General features: G+C 49.9%; 1 protein-coding gene across 3 annotated transcripts; it reads left to right on the top strand.

Annotated features, from left to right (window-relative positions):
• The first annotated feature begins 35 nt into the window (after positions 1 to 35).
• LOC141947564 (cullin-associated NEDD8-dissociated protein 1-like) lies at positions 36 to 20,078 on the top strand. Of its 3 annotated transcripts, none has more exons than XM_074878748.1 (15): positions 36 to 213; positions 2,606 to 2,749; positions 6,596 to 6,750; positions 8,274 to 8,397; positions 9,050 to 9,306; positions 9,923 to 10,028; positions 10,698 to 10,846; positions 11,712 to 12,004; positions 13,416 to 13,557; positions 14,794 to 16,188; positions 16,643 to 16,738; positions 17,438 to 17,607; positions 17,719 to 17,883; positions 18,508 to 18,615; positions 18,741 to 20,078. In XM_074878748.1, exons 1-15 carry the CDS (start codon positions 146 to 148, stop codon positions 18,966 to 18,968), a joined length of 3,600 nt encoding a protein of 1,199 aa, XP_074734849.1. In that variant the 5' UTR covers positions 36 to 145; the 3' UTR covers positions 18,969 to 20,078. The 3 variants fall into 3 exon arrangements, with proteins under 3 accessions (XP_074734849.1, XP_074734848.1, XP_074734850.1); XM_074878747.1 differs by having other exon boundaries at positions 14,794 to 16,299; XM_074878749.1 differs by lacking the exons at positions 36 to 213; positions 2,606 to 2,749; positions 6,596 to 6,750; positions 8,274 to 8,397 and adding an exon at positions 10,232 to 10,292 and having other exon boundaries at positions 9,162 to 9,306; positions 14,794 to 16,299.
• Positions 20,079 to 20,178: the final 100 nt, after the last annotated feature.

Genomic DNA, 20,178 nt, shown 5'->3' with positions numbered 1-20,178 from the left:
GGCCGGGCGTAGCGGGGCACCGCCGGGCCTCGGGGCCGGCCCCGCCGCCTCGGGGGGGCGCCCGGCCGGCCGCGGCCCTGAGGGGAGCGCCGGGACCCCGGCCCCCGCGCCCGCCGCCATCTTCCCGCGCAGCCCCGCCGCCGCCATGGCCAGCGTCTCCTACCACATCTCCAGCTTGCTGGAGAAGATGACCTCCACCGACAAGGACTTCAGGTGCGGCACCGGCCGGGGAGGGCCATGGGGACGGCGCCGGGGGGGACGGGGAGGGGTGCCGGGCGGGGGGCTCCCCGCTGCGGGGCTCCCTTCGTACTGGGGAGGTCCCCTCGCACTGAGGGGGTGTCCCCTCGCACTGGGGGTCCCTCAGCGTCAGGAGCGGGCACGGTGCCCCCGACCCTGCCGACGGGTAAAATCCAACTTTGGGTGCGCAGGATCCTTCTGTACCAGGGGACTGAATCGGTTTTATTTGCAATATTTCAAGCCAGCTGTGTTGTTCAGGCTGAGGGGGGAACGTAGAGAAACCAACAGCGTTCCCCTCCCTTGCCTAGGTTGCTGCGTAATGGAAGGGAATGAGCAAAGTGGAAAGTCTCAAGAGCTAGACTTCAAATTCTTACTTGTTTTGCAAAGGAAGACCATCGTAGCACAAATGCTGAAATACTTCTTAGTTTGTTTTTCCGCCAGAAGGTTAGATGGCTGGTGCATTAAAAAGGCTGAGAGGCACCAGTCTGAGCAGCCGTGTCACCCCGGTGATGGACGCTGCGGATATGGGCTGTGCTCAGATTGCTTTAAGAACTGTTTCTGTGCGGTGGGAAAATATGCCTCCCTAACAGGACTAAGATTCTTCTATTCTCTTTATGTCAGCAGAAAAAATCAATGTCTTTTTAGGCTTGGAGCTGTGGCTTGATACTTAAGGTGCTGTGTAAAAAATTGTTGAAACTAACAAGTATGCAGGATTTCACCCGTGCACATATCTTTCTCTCAGTATCAACCTGGAAGGGAACGTTTGTGCCAGACTTGGTATTTTGAGGTCTTTCAGTAATGTCCTAAAAGTAGGTTGATTTTTGCAGGGGCTGCTGATGTTTTTCTGATGTTAAAATAGGTACGTTTTGAACAAGTTGGTGACGGGGTAGCTGCACAAACGTCTTGTTCAGAGAATTTACAGCCAATACTCCAAACACAGTGCCCAACGCAGGGCACGTGCCATCTTACAGAGGTACTCCAGGGCCGTTTCCTCCCAGCGCACGGTCTAACATGAGCCCGTTGTCTGTCTTCAGCTGCACGCCCGGTTATAGGGCCAGGGTTCACGTGCTTCCCTCTCGCGAGGGGACCCGGGTGCCAGTGTCCGAGGCGCTGCGGGCAGGGCGGCAGCAGGCAGCGAGGTGAAAGCTGGGTGCGTTGCTGCGGAAGGCTCTGCTCAGCCCGTGGCCATAATTGGTCACGTTTGTTCTACGCAGACGTGGAACTGCAAGTGCAGCTTAGGAGCTCTTGCAGAATCAAAAATAGGTTGCGTCTGGTTGACATTAAGGGGCAGAGTCCCCCTGTTTCCCTCATTCTGGGTTTTGGGCTGGCTGTCTAACACCGCGGCGGTCCCTCGTTCCAGATGCACCTAGCTGCCACTCGAGAGTAGGCTTGCAGATTGCAGACACAAATGTTGCCCTGGGACGTGAGGGCTCTTACATGCTGAACGAATGACATCAGAGCCTCATTTAAAACGGAGGTGTCATTTGGGAAATGAGAGGGAAGAGCTCCTCTGTGGTTCTTTTAGACACCCATCCCTGTGCTGGGGCTAACGCTAGCAAGCAGCTAATCTACGATACCCACACTAGCATTTCTCAGAACCTCAGACTTCTCTAATGGGACCTTTTACATTTCCTGCTCCAGGAAAATAGGAGACTTTCCAGAACTTCTCAATATCTGTTTGACAATGTCCCTGTTAGAAGATTATATTGGCTAACAGTCACTTGGGAGTTTGTTTTTCCTTCTAAGCTGGAACGATAAATACGTGCTTGGTTTTGCTCATAGCGATCTAAATATAGCCTGGGGAACTTCTAAGGTATAATTTGCATGGAGTCATGACTTTATTTTTAATTTCTGAGTTTAGTAGGCCTTCTCCATGTGTGGGATCATACTATCAGTGCTAAATAAGCCAGAAAGAACAGAGCCAGGTGTGTTCTTAGATCCTAGACCAGTTTTCCTAGGCTGGGCAATTGGTGAAAAAAGCCCACCATGATTTTTTCTAGCATAGTTAACCATCTTGATTTAGTCACTGAGAGAAAAATACACAAGCTGGGTGCCAGTTTTAGAGTTTTAGATTACCCTGTCCCTGTTATGTATTTTAAGGAGCGGAGAGAACATGTATTTCTCATTTTCACAGAGTCCTTAGCTAAAGCTTTTTGCCAGCTATCTCTATCTGAGTCTTCCACTTGTAAGGTAGTAATAATTCTTTTTACCTTATTTTTCAGGACAGTGTAAAGGGTTGTAAGTTACTCTTTGAACGTGTGTTTTCATACAAGCACTAATTGCCAAGTTTCACTGTCCAAAGGGATGCGAAGGAAATGCATTTGTGTCTGTATGTCAGCTAATCCGCTTTTGCTATATATTCTTTCAGGTTTATGGCCACCAACGACCTGATGATGGAACTGCAGAAAGATTCGATAAAACTAGATGAAGACAGCGAGAAAAAAGTTGTGAAAATGCTTTTGAAATTGCTGGAGGACAAAAATGGGGAAGTACAGAACCTGGCTGTCAAGTGGTAAGAGCCTGGTGGTCGTTACCATGTTCCTGGGCAGTCAGAGAGCTGCCCCAGACTGCGGAGGGTTCAGCAGAGCGGGGCCTGGCCTGGCAGCGCTGGCCCCGCGCTCAGACCTCCTTCGGGAGGGCTTTCCCTCTGTGCCCGGCACAGCAGTTCCTTTCTCCGCTGATGTTCAGAAGGCGGGAGCATGCCAATATCGCTGCAGAAGCAGCAGGTGATTTGGGAAGTAGTTCAGTGTTTATATTGTGAATCTTGCCATATCAAAAGGAGCATGCCTAAGATTTTATTTCTTCAGAGAGAAGCTGAGTTTAAAATTTTGGTCATCAAGTTCCTCTCCTTTCTCGGGCTTTGAAATCCAGCGCTGAATTTCCCAGCGGTCCTGTCTTTGATAGAGATGGTACTAAACATGTAGAGCCCTTCAAAAATGGCGTTTGAATTTCAGGGCTGAATCGTACTCTTGAAGGGCATTTTCATTAAAGTTTATAACGCACTTGGGTTTTTTCCCTGCTTTGACTCCATGTAGCCTGTGCTGTTGCTTTGCCTTTGACCGTTTCAGTATTTTTTGAATCCAAATGAAAAAGGCAGGAGGTTCCTCTGCTACCGAATCGTCTGGTGAGGTGATGCTGCTGCTGCCATGTTCTCTCCTGTCCCTCCCCCAGCATAGCTAAACGGGAGTGTTCATTCTAGCAGTGGCATTGAATGGGTCAGTTCACACACAGGGCTCCACAAAGGTGGGCCATTTAAAGACAACTTTGGGTTCCTGTATTCTTTCCTACTGCAGATCTTATCCATATTCCCTTCTTTTTAACCATATACTGCTTCTATCCCTGTACTCTCCCTGTGACCTTTGGCCCTTTCTTTTTGATTCCCACTGTCCTGACTTTTTCTGGCCCTGTTCCTGTCTCTGCCTGCTTTGGGTTTGTTTATTCTGTTTTTTAAAGCAAAACAGTTGGGCACTGAACAGAGTACAGATTTCTTTGCCTGTTTATCTATGGTTGCATTAGCAGTAAGTCCATACCCACTGCAATCTCTAATTCATCCAGAATGGGATAATGAGAAGGCCTCAAATTGGAACTGGTAATATTTCCTTGTTGTACTCCAGGAGGTGCTTGCAGCAGTTAATGCCCAGTCAGTTACTCCCAGCCAGGTGTCAGGGATCTCTAAGAAGGAGAAATGCGACGGTCTGAAGGACATTGGCAGTGGGATTAGGCCCAAGTGTGGATCTCTGCAGCCCACGTCAGGATTCAGGAGTAAGTTAGGAAACTACTGAGAGGTCTTGCAGTTGATTTTACCATCTAAAACTATGATCTTATTTCTTCAGAGGAAATCACACTTCACCCCCAAAAAACTCACAGATTTGAAATCCATATAAAAACTTCCCCTGTTTCTGTTTCTCTGATTTTTTTTTTCAGTTTAGATGAGTTCCTGAGCTTCTCTGTGCCTCAGTGTCCCTGCCGGTAAAACAGGGATAACCATTGGTTCTTTTCTGCGTGTTGAGGTGTAAGATTGAACACAACTTGCACAGAGTCTTATTATTTACTATTTCTTTCCTGATTCTTGTATGTCAGAGTAGCTACTCGGAGTCTAAACAGCTATTATTGTCCGGATTGTTGCATTTAGGAATAGTCTGATACAGAACAGGCTGCGTGTGAGTTTGCTTTGCGTACCTGTAGTGTTTGTGAAGCCTGCTGTCCGCGTGTGCCAGCTGGAGACAGCAGCATGGCTGTTCCGTACAGTGTGTGTTACCGGAGCTGTGCTGAGTGGGAGAGGGAAAAAGGAGACAGAAAACGCATTTTTGTACAAGGACTTTATAAACTGTGTCTGGCCATAAACATGGTAGAGTGCTAGCACCATGTCCTCTCACGCAAGCTCTTCAGAAAATGTAAATCATCACAGCCGATGTTTTGACAGTCATGTTCAGCTCCCGATGAAGTTGGGGGCTTTTACCACTGACTGTCAGGAGCAGAGCCTCTCCTGGGCAGAAACTTCAGTGAAAGGAGGGTATGTGGAAAGCACTACACGTCTCTCCGTCTCTTTTTGTACTCCACAGCCAACTGATAGCCTTTCTTTTTGAGCTGTATGGACACGTAGCACTGATGATAGTCCCCAGGAATCAATGCCTATGCCCTAGTATTATGCAGCATACAGAGCCAAAACCTCTAGTCCCTCTTTTCTATATAGCATGTAAAAAAAAAAAGAAAACCTAAAACTGCAGATTAGTCCTTTCTTTTACTCCATTTTCTATTTTCACCTGGCTATGAGGACATCCTACTGAGAGAGGGGAAAAAAAGAACCGAAACCTTCAGGAACTGGTTATTTAAATATATTTTTGCTCTGGAACAGCAGCATGATGATATTTTTAAAACTCTAGAATCCTATAGAGAAAAATGGTTGTGCTGCACATGAATCACAGGGAGCTGTTCAATTCTCCTGAGTTTTTTGAACCAGAAGGAAAATATCTATATTATTCAGTTCAAATCATTCAGTTTTGACTAGTCCCCCCAAGAAAGGGAACAAGAAAGCAGTGACTAACATTTTGTACCTGGCACAGAAATTGGAGCACAGCCACGCCACTGCTACAGCAAGTAGCTGCTTCTCTGTGGGGTGGTATCGACTCAGGGAAGTAGAAAAGTACCTGTAGCATCTGTCAGGAATCTCTGTTCAGGTCCAAACCCTTCCAAAGTAACTGCTGGATTTGGGCGTGAAGGGTTACCCGGTGGTGTTGGTCTGTTCTTCACCTGGGCAGACAGTTCCATGGCAGAGGAGGGGTGGCACAACCACTGGGGCTTGGGCCCACAGCCCTGCCACGGGTCGGTCGTGGAGCCGCGGGCAAGCTCGCTCCACCTGTAGAGGAGTGACATGTTGTTAGGGTTGAAATTGGGCTCAAAGTCATGTCTGTGGCTGTTTGCTAAAATAAGATGGAATTTTCTATGCGGTATGATGTTTCCACTGATCTGTGTTTGCTTCTCATGAACTTTCTAGCAACCAGATTTGCTGTCCATGAAACAGCAGTTTCTTAGTAAGGGCTGCAGAATATTCATGGGAAACAACTGCATTTTGAATTCATTAGGTTAATTCAGAGTTAAGGGCAACCGGTTAGGGAAGGAAAGCCATAACATGGGACTTGCTGAAATACAGTTAATACTGTACATTTTAGCTAGTAACCTTGTGAAGACACAAAAATAAATAGTTGCAAACAAATGCTGACAAACACTCTGGGCACAATTTTGAATACAGATTTACCAGCAGGAAACATAGGTTGTTAACAGAAAATTTTTCTAATAATAATAATTTTTAAAAAGTGCAGGGGGAAGGGAGCAGTCTTCCCTCTGCTGTAATGCTGAGCCTTGGCTCAAGTAGAGGTTTTCACACATGCAGCAGAGGGCAATAGGTAGCTAATTGCTTGCGAAAATCCGTTTGGCATTTCCTCCTGAAAATCAGTTTTTGATAGTTGGGTAGTTTTGTTTTTTTCTGACACCTGTCTGTAGGTTTTACTGTTACTCTGTGTAACATGGTTGCTTTGGTTCCAATTCATTGTCTCATAATTTCTGAGCTGCTCCTTTCAGTAAGGTCTTAACTGGCCTCGTGTTTGCTGAAATGTCCTCTTACAAATCTGATCTAAAATCCACTTTAGCCTGATACCGAGTTAACTGAGGCAACAATGCAGGGAACGTAAACCTGGGGACACAAGAAGTGCTGCAGGATGTCGGCACTCCATAGTGATGTTTTGGTAATGTTTGCACTTGGGGCTGAGCTGCCTTTGGGGAGGAGCGAGCCTGAGCATCCCTTTTGCTGATGGAAAGCATCCCTCTTCCTCTTCATTCTGACTGGCTTCTCCTCCCACAGTCTGGGCCCACTGGTTGGAAAGGTGAAGGAGTACCAGGTGGAAACCATTGTGGATACGCTGTGTACAAACATGTTATCGGACAAGGAGCAGCTGCGGGACATCTCCAGCATTGGACTAAAAACAGTCATCTCCGAGCTGCCGCCAGCTTCGACAGGTAAAACGTCTGTCCCGTTGGTCAGGCTGAGGCCACAGGGAATTGCAGCCTTTGGGAGACAGAGGAAAACATGTAGTTCAGAGCCAACAAGTTACAGATTCCATATTCACTCTGCTAGAGGACAACTAGTGAAATAAGGAGGAGAGACAGTAGAAGCTGAGACACAGCGTGATTAAAGACGGGATGAAATGCAAACTTGAGCTGGTCCCTCTGAGGATACTTAAGTCTGAAAGTGCAGCTGAGTTCTTGGAGAAATCCGTTCTTGTTGATGGCCATGCTCAGGCGTTCGGTGTGCCTCCGGGTATCGCTGGCCGGGCGCTCTGGCTGTGGCTCTCAGACCAGCGGTGCCAGCACTGCGCCTCCTGCCCGCAGCCTGCCGGGACCGAGTCTCCCGACTGCCGCAGCTGCGCCGGCTGCTCCTCCTGCCTCTGGAACTACGGACCCCAGAAAGGCAGCAGCTACTCAGGAGATACCCAAGGCACCTGGAGATTTAAGTTTCCTCTGCAGCCATCTCCTGTATCTGTTGTTCCTTCATGGCAGGTGGCTGTGGCAGCGCTGCCAGGCTGCTGGATTTTAGGTTGGGAGGAGAACTAGAACTAACATGCCAACACTTGCTGAACTCCTCTCTCAGTTTCTGCAAAACATTAAGCTCTTGCGAGCCATCCTTTCAGAATTCTTTATTTAACATCCGTCACGTGAACTGAAACTGTTCTAGAGTAGCAACAGATAAGTCATCTCCTTCAGGGTTGGGATTGGCACTGGGTGGGTGGAATGCAGCAAAAGCAGTGTGGGCTTGATGCAAAATGGAGAGGTTGGACATCTCCCCCCGTGCTCTCTTAACCCTGAGCCCCACTCATGTGGGTGCTCTCTGGAGCAAGGGGCAGGTTTAAAGAACAGTTGGAGCAGCAGCATGTGCCTCAGTGCTGTACAGCAGTTAGTGACACTCCCAGGGTGTTCTGCTTCTGCTTTGTCTCTGTTGCCTCACAGAGGCTGTTCAGAATGGTGAGGGGAGGAGCTGTCCCTGCCTTGGAGAGTTCTGTGGGACGTGAAGCTGTGTGTGCTTTATCTATTTAGATTTATCTAGTTCTACCCTTAAATTTCATAATGGAGCTGAGGAACAGTTTCTGTCAAGACTGTTCTTCCTATCGAGAAAATATTTGTTGAAACTGAACATTTTTGAGTTAAAAATGGGAAAAAACATGCCAGAAACTTTCCAGCCAGCTCTATTCCCTGCACTGCACGGGTCTGGGGGCTCCCTGTGAGACAGCCAGGGCGTTTTAGGGTAAAAACCAGTCTCTGAGAAGAGAAGCTTCTTTCGGGTAGTTCTGGCATCGTACTGCAGCGGGGGATCCCTGCGGGCTGCCGGGGGTGTCCACCATCACACACGAGAGCTAGTTGACTGCTGTTCTGGTTAGGTCTCCCAGGGGTGATTTTCTTTTTTTAATGTAGGAGGGCTTGAGTGGTTCTTAGCAGTAAAAAGACTTATTTTTATCTGACAGTAGGGACAAATTTCTCTCTTGCAGGCTCCAGCATGACAGCGAATGTGTGCAAAAAGATCACAGCCCAGCTGACAGGAGCCATTGGCAAGCAGGAGGACGTGTCTGTGCAGCTGGAGGCTCTTGACATTCTGTCAGATATGCTGAGCAGGTACCAAAGGATTTTCTTCTGGCAGCTGTGTGCAGCAGGGGGCTGCCTCTATGTGTTTGCTTGTGATTTCTGTAGTTCCCTAATCCTACTATGAGGACTTAAAAATAAAGGATTTGGGTTGGCTGCCGCTGGGGGTATCTCAGCAGAGCAGATTCCCCAGCAGGGATACGAGATGACACGCGGAGCCTCTCTGTGCCTGGGAAGAGCAGGAACACTGGTGATGGATCCCACAGGGGCTCAGTTCAAACGGACGTAGGGAGGGAGAGGGCAAAGCAGGGAAGTTTATTTTCGCCCTGTGATCTGATCACACATGCATTTTTTTTTTTCCCTGGCTGCCTCTTTCTCTCATTACATAAGTCAGAGTGACAGTGTCACATGTCAACTGCGTGCAGAAAATTATTGACAAACCCCCAGGTCATCCAGAAGGACACAGACAAAATCGAACTCCTCCATGATAGAGACAAATAACCTCTCCCTGTGTTTTACAGAACAAGTCAGTGTTCAGACCAAAATGCCAAATCCACCCTTCTCTCCCTCCCCACAGCCTGCGTAAAGTCTTCATAGCTGAAGGATTTTTACATTTTCTGCTGGCAAGAGGGCTTTTTCTCTGAGGCTTTGACTTTCAACTGCTGCCTTGTTCTGTTGATTGCAGACTAGGGGGAACACTCTACTCCTTCCATTCCTCCATCCTGAGCTGCCTCCTGCCCCAGCTGACGAGCCCCAGGCTGGCAGTGCGTAAAAGGGCCATCATCGCCTTGGGTCATCTTGTCTTGACCTGCAGTGGAAACATCTTCTCAGAGCTCACAGAGCATCTGCTGGCCGAGCTGAAGAGGAATGAGTCTACTTCTACTACCAGGACGTACATTCAGTGTGTCGCTGGCATCAGCAGGCAGGCTGGACACCGCATAGGTAGGATGAGTAGCAAGAAATGGCACTGGGACACATGTGTGTGTTTTAGAGTGGCTCGTTTTAGGGGTAAAAGAAGTGTGCTCGCTCTGTTCTAACATGTTAATGACTTGTACTTTGCAATTCTCTCTGTGGTCCTGACCTGGCCCTCTGATCACCAGCTTGGAAGGGAGGAGACACCAGAGTAACTCTCTGGCTGCCCTTTGGGGTGATTTCATCTCAAGGTCTTGCAGTGCTTCCCTGATCTGAATTAACACCTCTGTGAATTAGGTCAGTGGATTCACCCCATTTTAAATGAGAGGAGAAATGGAGGGCAGCATATTGTATTACTTGTCTATAAGATCTGCCAGAGCTGAGATGAGGCCCTAGAAGATCTCTAATCGCAGCTCTTTCCGTGACTGAAATGCCAACAAGGGGCTGCAGGTGGGGAGCAGGGGCTGGCTGCTGAAGAGCCCGGCACAGCTGGGCTTTGGGGGCTGCTGGCTCCTTGCCCGTGAGGTCCAGGGGAGCAACGCTCCGCCGGGCACACGAAGGAGGTGGCAGGTGGCTGAGCTGTTGACTGCTCCAATGAGCGAAGGCTGCAATGATTTTTCACTGCTGCTTGCTTTGTCTTTCCCAGGAGAACATCTGGAGAAGATCATTCCTCTCATCGTTCAGTACTGTAACGTGGAAGATGACGAGCTGCGGGAGTACTGCTTTCAGGCCTTTGAGTCTTTTGTGCGAAGGTGCGTGCCCTTGAGGAATGGCTGCACACCATCCTCCTGGTGTAAACATCTACGTTCAGCATCCAGGCTTGGGTGCCTTCCTACCTGCCTTCCTGTCGGGAAGGACACTTCACAAATGAACTCTCTCCTTCACGGAGCTGGGCTTGAGTTATGAGCTATTTTACCTCAACATGTGAGAGTGTGTTTCTGTATTGGTTTTGCAGGAGTGGGAGTTTGCCTTGTCCTTGGAGGATTCCTCGGCAAGAGGGAACTGTCCTGCTCCTGGTGCGTGGAGGGAGTGGGAGGCAGGAAGGGGGCTCAGGCAGAAGAGCTGCTGAGCTGCAGCTCTCCCAGTGTTTGGTCTAATGTCTACTGCTTCTCTTGGAAAAAAGGAGCCCTGCAGAGCTGCTGAGGTTTTCTCCCACAGAGGGAGGATTCAGCCAGGTGGTGAAGGCAGTTTATTTGGTTTTTTTTTTCCTTATAGAAATCATTGCATCCTCCCCAGGGCAATGTGGTCTTGCTTCGTGCACAGCAGGAAGGAGCAGCTCTGGTTTAACTAATGTTAACAAAATGTTCATAAAGTCTGTGAAGCATTTTGGGATCCTGTTGAGATTAATTACGTTATTTGAATATTTAAAATAGCTTAGTCTTTGATTTATTAACTCTCAGAATTTTTATTTGTCATGATAGGTGCCCAAAGGAAATTGACCCTCACATCCCTAATGTGATGGGGTTATGTTTGAAGTACATCACCTTTGACCCAAACTACAACTATGATAATGAAGAGGAGGAAGAGGAAGAGATGATGGAAACTGAAAATGGGGAGGATGAAGAGCAAGGTGCCTGCTTGTGAGGATGACTGTGCTCAGCAAAACACTGGGTTAACATTTCTCCCCTTCCTGCTTTCTCACCCTCTGCGATGTTACTTTCCAGATCTGCTTCAAGACAGTGAATTCTTTTAAATGGGTTATTTTAATTTACCAATGGTAATAACATAGCTCTGTGCCAAGTTCCAGCAGTAATTCCGAGGTTTAGTTTTACTTTTTTCTGACAAGTTCCTCAGATCTGAATTGTTCTTACTTTGAGGTGGATGTTGAGCCTTGGCCAGATAGGAGCAGAATTTTAATGCCTGTTAGCTAAAGAGGATGCTTCATACTGTCTGTATAGCTGCATATAGTGTGGCAGCTAAGAGCAAAAGTTAGAACAAGTTCCTTGGAAGAAAGGCATTTCTGTTCACTTTCATACTAGTTGGGGTAAGATCCTGGCCAGCTTCCTGGAGAACGTGTTAAATGTTCTGCCAATAACATAGCAAATTGTTAGCAATTCCTGAATGGCACAAACCAGCCTAAGACAAATATTTATGTATTTCTGGCTTTGAAATCTGGGAACTCATTCTCCCTTCAAAACAAAAGCCTCGCTGCCTGAGCTGAAGGGGCCTGTAAGGGTAGTAACCTTAAGGTTTATTCTCTGTCAGCTCTAACTGGAACAGAAGAATCTGACACAGGGCAGCCCTGGGTCACACAGGCGGGTAATGACATCTGTAGGGACAGGCTATCCCAGACAATTCACTGCTCCCAGATATGTGTGAGTTACTGGCATCTGTTTGTCTGGTCAGCTGGAGAGGGAAGCTCTGAGGATCAAGTGATCCTGTATCGCTGGTTTTCTCATAATGGCACACCTTGTTTTCCCTTGTCTTCTTTCCAGAAAGCGACGATGAGTACAGTGACGACGATGACATCAGCTGGAAGGTCCGCAGGTCTGCTGCGAAGTGCCTGGAGGCCATTGTCAGCAGCAGGCACGATCTCCTTCAGGACTTCTACAAAACTCTTTCCCCGGTCTTGATAAGCAGATTCAAAGAGAGAGAGGAGAACGTCAAAGCTGACATCTTCAGCGCTTATATCTCCTTGCTGAAGCAAACGCTGCCCATCCAGAGCTGGCTGCACGCTTCAGATGCCTCGGGCAAAGATGAGGTGCCCCTGACCATGCTTCAGAACCAGGTGTGTGAGAAGATGGGGGGCTGGTTAGATCAGAGGGCACTGGAGAGGAGTGGGTACCGTGCCACCAACAAACATGCCTGGTAGTTAGGCTTGAGAGTGTGGCTAGCTGAAGGTTAAGCTTGAGAGTGTGGCTAGCTGGAGGTTAAGCTTGAGAGTGTGGCTAGCTGAGGGCTAAGCTTGAGAGCGTGGCTAGCTGAAGGAGCCCTTGGGCATGCAGCCAGAGGGGACCAAATCCTGAGAGCTGAGTGTTCACCGTTTGCCGCCCACACCGAGGCATAAGCGGCCTCGCGCGCCTCCACTCACCGCTGCCCATGTGTGCAGGCTGTGTCCCGCATGGGCTGGCCTCTGGGTGCAGGGTCAGGCTCTGGCCTTACAGTGACTCCAGCTGCTGCTCAGGAAACCCCTGGAGCGAGCTGTGGGAGATGCTGTGTGCTGGGGTGAGTGGTTGGGAGAGCCTGCGGCTCGGTGCCTGGGGCGGGGGGAGCAGGCAGGGGCTCACTGTGGCTGTGCGCGCAGGCAGCACATCGCTGCTGATCACACAGAATGGTGGAAGCAGTTTTTCTGATGTGCTGCTTTAATTCAGCAGTTTGCTGGAGTAAGTGCAGTCAGAATCATTTAGCCACACGCTGCTCAGGACTCTGCTAGCCCAGGGTCCTTGCTGATGCTGTGGGGTCCACACCTGCTGTTTTAAAAGATGGCAAAAAACCACTGGAAATAACCATGTTTTTATAGAAGAGCACAACCATGAGAGCAGCTCTTTCTGGCTGATGCTACTACTGACTGGTGAGTCCTTGAGGCAGGAGGGTTAAAATCCCTGCCAAAGTGTAATTACATCACTGATTAATCGTCTGACACGTATGAGAGATTTAAATAGCTTGCACCTCAGCCCTGTGATTTGTTTTTTGATTTCACTGAAACTTCTTCTGATTTCACTGAAACTGGCAGGGTGTCCAAGTTTAAATACAGTGATGGGGCTAGATCCTTAAACAGGACACCAAGAAGGAGTCATCAAACTCTAAACTCCTTTAGCAGCATGTCCTGGTCTGGTCATTTTGTTGTGTTTCTTTAAGCTTTTCACAGAATCACAGAATTCTGAATTTTGTGTTAGGGGATAACAGCAACTTCAGGAAGGGCTGCTTAGGAGCCTGTTTGTAGGATATGGAGAAAAAGACTAACGCCCCCTCCTGCTCTTCTGTTCTCCTGTGTCTTTCTCCGCGTGTGCTGCCCTGCAGCCTGTCCCAGCCGTTCTCTGGTGAAGGGCTGGGCTGCTTCTCGCTGTCTCCGTCTGTTCTCTTGCTGCACCCCCAGTGCTCTGGCTTGGCTGAGACAGCTGCTTCGGCCACGTAGCTCCATGCCCTGCAAGCTGCCATGACCGATGGGTTTCTTTCTGGTTTTCTTTTCCACGCTGCAGGTCCCCAACATCGTCAAGGCCTTGCACAAGCAGCTGAAAGAAAAGAGCATCAAATCAAGACAGGGTTGTTTCAGCCTCCTGACGGAACTGGCCAACGTTCTTCCCGGCTGCCTGGCAGATCACATCCCTGCGCTCATCCCGGGTAAACTCCTCCGTGGTCTGGGGGTGCGGGCGGGGGGCTGGCTCAGTCCATTTCTGACACGTGCACCCCTTGCCTGCCTGTTCCAGTTTCACTCCTCTGTGTTACTCTGCTCGGCACCAGGACACACACATCAAGCTCTGCCCTGTGTTGATGTGCTGAACAGCTCCCCGATCAATCCTGGCTTCTGTCTACCACTGAAGGCCTGGATAAGAATATCAAGTCCCCTGAAGAGATGCCTTTAGAAGGGCCTGTTCATCCTCCTTTGAAACTAGCTGGAATTGTGCTGTTAGCCTGCTGAGACCAGTAACATGAGTGACGTTTTCTTTTGCAAAACGTGGTGGCATTTAAACAAATTATTTGTATTGACTGATTATTTAACTTGCACCACCACATTTTTCTCTGAGCTTTCCTGCCCAGAGCTCCTGAAGCACCCCACTGCTGAAAGGCTCACAATACCAACGTCCTGCCTTTGCTTTGGGGGTGACTGCACAGTAAATATAAAAAAAGTCTCCTGTGGTTGTCCCTGGGCTGGATCCATGCACCTCCCTCTTGTGAATTAATAGATTGGAAAAAAACATTCAAACCAAGGGTCGGGCATGACTTCAGGGGTGGCAAGCAGTATTGTTATAAATGTTTCTCATTAAGTCTTCTGGGAAACATAAATATGTGCCACAGGAATTGGACTTGGAAGTACCTCCCTTCAGCAAAGGCAGTCCATCCTCAATGCCCACAGTTGTGTTCCAAACAATACTAACAGAAGTTGTAAAACTAGATAAACATAGAGCCCCTGCTGCTTTTTTTTTTTTTTTTTTAAGACTTCTGATAGGAGAACGAAGGAGAAACTTGTGAGGGAACATTCCTGCAGCCTGGAGTGCCTGTTGGGACTCAGTTTCCCCAGTCTTAACTTCATGCCAATTTGTCATTCTTATTTGCACTTGACTAACCATCCCTTCTCATCTCAGCCCACGATGACTTTTCAAATTACCTTTTAAAACAGCTTTCATAGCCAGCCATCCAGGACTGTTACAGAGACCAGCTGTGTCTGAACTGCCACTTCCTGGAAAGCAGAAAGACAGCAAGGACGGCAGCTCTCTCCCATGGCATGTGTCTCCTGGGTGGGGAGGGGAAAGAAAGAAAAGTGATTGCAATTGTGTCCTCCTTTGGGGTGTGGGGGGGTGTGTGATAAAACCCACCTGATGAAATAAGATGACAGTCATTCTTCTCCCTCCTCCACAGGTATCGTTTTCTCCTTGGCCGATAAATCCAGCTCCTCCAACATGAGGATTGATACGCTGTCTTTCCTTCACGTTCTTCTTTGCAACCACCAGCCGGAGGTATTTCACCCTCATATCAAAAGCCTGTTACCTCCTGTTGTGACCTGTATTGCAGACCCCTTCTATAAGATCACTTCAGAAGCTCTGCTGGTTACTCAGCAACTTGTGAAAGTTCTCAGGCCTTTGGACAAACCTTGCCCTTTTGATGCCAAGCCCTACGTCAAGGACCTTTTCACTGCTACCCTGAAGCGACTGAAGGCAGCTGACATTGACCAGGAGGTGAAGGAGCGTGCCATCTCCTGCATGGGGCAAATCATTTACAACCTGGGAGACCATCTAAGCGCTGATCTCCAGCCAACCTTGAAGATATTTCTGGAGAGGCTCAAAAACGAAATCACCAGATTGACAACAGTCAAAGCATTAACCTTAATTGCTAGTTCTCCACTTAAAATAGATTTGAGACCCATTCTCGGGGAAGGTTTCCCCATTCTAGCTTCCTTCTTGAGAAAGAATCAACGTGCCTTGAAACTGAGCACTCTGACTGCTCTGGATATCCTGGTGAAGAACTACAGCGACAGCCTGAAGCCTGCCATGATAGAGTCTGTCCTAACGGAGCTCCCTGCTTTGATCACTGAGAACGACATGCACGTTTCCCAGGTGGCCATCGTGTTCCTTACTACTCTGGCTAAGGTTTATCCATCCTGCATCTCTAAGATCAGCGGTTCCGTTCTTGCTGAAACCTTTCAGCTTGTCCACTCGCCGTTGCTTCAGGGCGGGGCACTGAATGCCATCGTAGACTTCTTCCAGGCTCTGGTCCTGACGAGGACGGCCACCATGGGTCACTCGGAGCTGATGAAGCAGCTGACTGCGCCCGTTTACTCCTCGGGCTCGGCCGGGGCATCGCTGACGCTACACAAACAGGCCTATTACTCTGTGGCAAAGTGCGTGGCAGCCCTTTCCTCAGCCTGCCCGAAGGAAGCCCCCGCGACAGTGAACCAGTTTATCCAGGACATCAAAAACCCCAAGTCCAGCTCTGCTGTTAAAGTGCTGGCTTTCCTTTCGCTGGCAGAGATGGGGCGCACCACGAACCTCAGCGCTCAGAGAGAGCTCAAAACCGTCATCCTGGAAGCGTTCACCTCCCCCAGCGAGGAGGTGAAATCCGCCGCTTCCTACGCCTTGGGGAACGTCAGCGTAGGGAACCTGAAGGAGTATCTGCCCTTCATGCTGAAAGAGATTGGAAGCCAGCCCAAGAGACAGTACCTCCTGCTGCACTCGCTAAAGGAAGTCATCAGCTCCTCCCCGGCCGACGGCCTCAAACCTTACGTGGAGGATATCTGGGCTCTGCTTTTCAAGCACTGTGAGTGCACAGAGGAGGGGACGCGGAACGTGGTGGCTGAGTGCCTGGGGAAGCTGACTCTGGTGAATCCCTCAGAGCTGCTGCCCCGGCTGAAGAAGCAGCTGTCGTCAGGTAACGGGCAGGGCAGTGGGGACGGAGATGCCACCCTGTGCCAGAAAATCCTCTTGAGAACTGCTGGGGGGTGCAACAGGATGCAGAGCCGGTCTGCAGCAGCAAAAGGAAAAGGGGGGATCTGGGAGGGGGGATCAGAGGGGGCGGGAGGGTGTTGGGAACAGGGACTGCACACAGAGATGGGGCAGGATTTAAACCAGGAGGTTATTAGCACAAATCCTCTGTTCTCTTACCTCTTCCACGCACAGGTAATGTGACCAAGAGCAGGATATGTACCACAGAGTTACAGCAATGATTTTCTCTCTTGATCTTTCACCGTTTTTTCCTGCCCCCTTCATCACAGGCTCTCCCCACGCCCGGAGCACGGTGGTAACTGCAGTCAAGTTCACAATTGCAGACCAGCCTCAGCCCATCGATGCTCTCCTGAAAGGCTGCATAGGTAGGCCAGCACGACCGGCAGCTGCAGCTGGCAACACCAGCTGTTCAGGTGTCATCAGCAGCTTGGGGGTTTTTCACACCCGTGTAAACCTCACCTGATCCAGGCAGTTTTTATCTGTGTTTCTCTGCTTTTGGGCTTAAAGAGCAACACTGTCACGTGAGTCCTCATTCAGTGCTCTGACGCCTTGCTCCTGGGCGCATTCCGTTGGTGACAGAGGTTTTTAGGGAGTGTACGTTCCTTCTGCATTTAAACTTAGAGTTCAGGTGTTTCACAACGAGGATCTTGGAAAATATAACCTACGTTAAAAGGGTCTTATGTCTAGGGAGCCTACATCTCAGAGCTGTTGTACAAAACTGGGCTTTCTGTTTCAGAGAAGTCTGAGCAGATGAGATCAGAGCAAGAAAAAACTAAACCCAACTTCCTCGAATATCAAAGCTTCTGATCTGATTTTAGGATGAGGTAGCTGAAATAAGGGGGTTTGTTTTTACATCCAAATGCAGGAAAGTCATGTTTCTTCCATTCAGTGTATCCCAAATGAAGGGGAGGGAAGGCATCTCCAGTGCCTCTGTTAGACTGTGCCCCCTGGAGTTATTTTACGGTAGGTCTTTCACAACCAGGGTCCTTGAAATACACTGATACACCCTTAAAATACTTGTAAAACACTGCAGCAGGACTGACGGGTGTTCCCTTATCCCACAGGTGACTTCCTAAAAACTCTTCAGGATCCAGACTTGAATGTTCGGCGTGTGGCTTTAGCCATGTTTAATTCTGCTGCTCACAACAAACCTTCCTTAATCCGAGATTTACTAAGCACAGTTCTCCCCAGCCTGTATAACGAGACGAAGGTCAGGAGGGAGCTCATCCGGGAGGTACGTCGTTCGCTCCGCTTGGCCGCACTGCGGCAGTGACTCGGCGCCTGTGAAGCCGAGGTGGAGCCTCTCTGCTGTTGGCTCAGAGCTGTGCTTCTTCTCGTCTTTAAGGTAGAAATGGGGCCGTTCAAGCACACGGTGGATGACGGCCTTGACGTGAGGAAAGCTGCTTTTGAGTGCATGTACACGCTGCTGGAAAGCTGCCTCGACCGACTGGATATCTATGAGTATCTGAACCACGTGGAGGACGGGCTGAAGGATCACTATGACATCCGGGTAGGTGCTGGGGGTGGTGCTGGCACTGGTGAGAGTCGCTCTCCAGGCTCAAATCAAGCTGGTGTGGCACCAGCTGCGCCGTGTGTGGCTGCTGCAGCCTCTCCTGACACCATCCAGCTCTGGTTTGACTGCAGCGGCCTTGAAAACACAACCCCGGCGCAGCTGCTCTTAGAGGGGATTTACCAGAGTCTAAAACAAGTTCCATCTGCATTTAAACTTATGGTTGTCGCTTGCCCTGCATGGCTGGTGACACGGTGTTAGAAAAAAAAGTAGCGTTGTCATTGTTGATGGCCTCAGGGATTAATAAGAAGTGCTACCCCCTTTCCATGGCATTATTGATGGACCCACACTCGGGTGTGGGTACAGCGCTGCCACAGTCCCTGTGCTGAATGCTGCCGTCGCCCCCAGACCTTTCCAGAGCCCAGCCAGGCCACGCCTGGCCGCTGCCTCCAGCGGGGGCATTTCTACTGTGCCCAAAGCTCTTGCTAAAACCCCCCAAAAACCACAAAGAAACTTGGCGCCACGCGGGTACGGCACAATAGCGGGGGGGCTGCGGCCGCGCTCCAGGGCAGGGGCTGGGGGTGTGCTGGAGCCAGGCTGGACTTCTCTCGCCTCCTCCCCTAGATGCTGACGTTCATCATGCTGGCCCGGCTCTCCACACTCTGTCCCAGCGCCGTGCTGCAGCGCCTCGAGCGACTGATTGAGCCGCTCCGGGCAACTTGCTCCACCAAGGTAAGGTCAGGCAGAGCGCAGAGCCACCACGGCTCCCAGCCTGCTGGTCTCTGCTGGCCTGTCCCATCCTGTGCCTGCGCTGTCTCCTCTAAACACCAACTGAAAGCAGTGCCCGGGGTTCACAGGTGAAAGCTGGTTCCGTGAAGCAGGAGTTTGAGAAGCAGGACGAACTGAAGCGATCGGCCATGAGAGCGGTCGCTGCTCTCCTGACCATCCCTGAAGTGGAGAAGAGCCCAGCCATGGCCGAGTTTTCATCTCAGATCAGATCCAACCCTGAAATGGCGTCGCTTTTTGAGAGCATTCAGAAAGATTCGGCTTCCCTCCCCGCCTCAGAGTCAATGGACATGAGCTAAGGGAGATCCGCCCGCCGCCTTGGCCGCCCTCCCGCCGTGTTGACCCGCGGGCGGGCCAGGACAGCGTCACCCAGCTGGTCCCTCGGCGGCTGCTTGCAAGTCCCCGGCTGCCCCCGGCAGCGAGGGGCCGGTCCAGCTGTGCCTGCGCCTGCCCGGCACCTCTGAGCCTGCCGGGACGCGAGAGGAGGGACCTCATGCAGGGGAGGGGTGGGAAAACAAGTATTCTCATTTTTCAACAAGTTTTCAAGGGGCGTATAAAGCAATCGAAAAGGAGTGTGGTTCCATGAAAAATGGGAACTACTTCCTCAAATATTTCCTTACTGCAATACAAAGAAAATGTTTAAAACGTTTTGTTTTTTAACCGCTGCACATGCACTTTCTACCCCAAATTGCCCGAAGAATGTATTTATATTGTTTCACTGAATAACGTGGCTAAAAGCAAGAAAAGCCACGTCTTTGATGAGTGAGGAGCATCACAACCGTAGGCCACGAGGAGACGGGCACGGGCAGCTCGTTACCCCAACTCCCCCCCTTCCCTTCCTGCCCTGACACCGAGTGTTTCTGCGGTGGTCAGGCCCTACACAGCGACCCCGCTTGATTTCCATTTATTCCAGTTTTTGACTGGGAAATACCTCAACCAGCTGTCTTCCAAGAGATGATCACCTGATTGTGCTACCGTAACCAACCTCACATAGCTTTTTCTGCACGTTTAACACCGGCTTCCCTCTCCCCGCGGGAGCAGCAGCCGACACACGCAGGGGAGCCAGGACTTGGTATTGAGCATCACGGGAGCGAGGGGGAAGGCACGAGCCAGGGGTGCAGGCACCGGAGCAGCCCCCACTCACCCTTCTGGCATTTGGAAGCTGACGCTGTAGTGGCTGTTGCGCTCCGATCCTGCTTTGCCCAGGGGGAAAAAGCCTTAGGAGACAGAGAGGGTGTCACAGCAGATCAGAGAACAAAACCCCCATGACGCACTTGTAGCCATGGAGTGGGAATAAGCTTTTGCTTCTCCTTTTTTGACAGAGTTGGTTGATGTGAGAAATATTTATAGTGCTGTGTGAAAGAGCATCCTTTGTTTGAGTGGTATAAAAATAAAAACATACCTGCGAAGCCGTGTGCGCTCCTGAATTCACCAGCAAGTCGCTACCAGGAGCGAGCGTGCTGCTCGAGGCCCCCCACACCCCACAGACCCTGCCCCTCTGAACATCAC

The sequence above is a fragment of the Strix uralensis genome, chromosome 10, assembly GCF_047716275.1.
Source record: "Strix uralensis isolate ZFMK-TIS-50842 chromosome 10, bStrUra1, whole genome shotgun sequence".
NCBI classification, from domain to species: domain Eukaryota; kingdom Metazoa; phylum Chordata; class Aves; order Strigiformes; family Strigidae; genus Strix; species Strix uralensis.
Note: the sequence above shows the minus strand (reverse complement) of the source record. Positions and strands in the feature narration are given on the sequence as shown.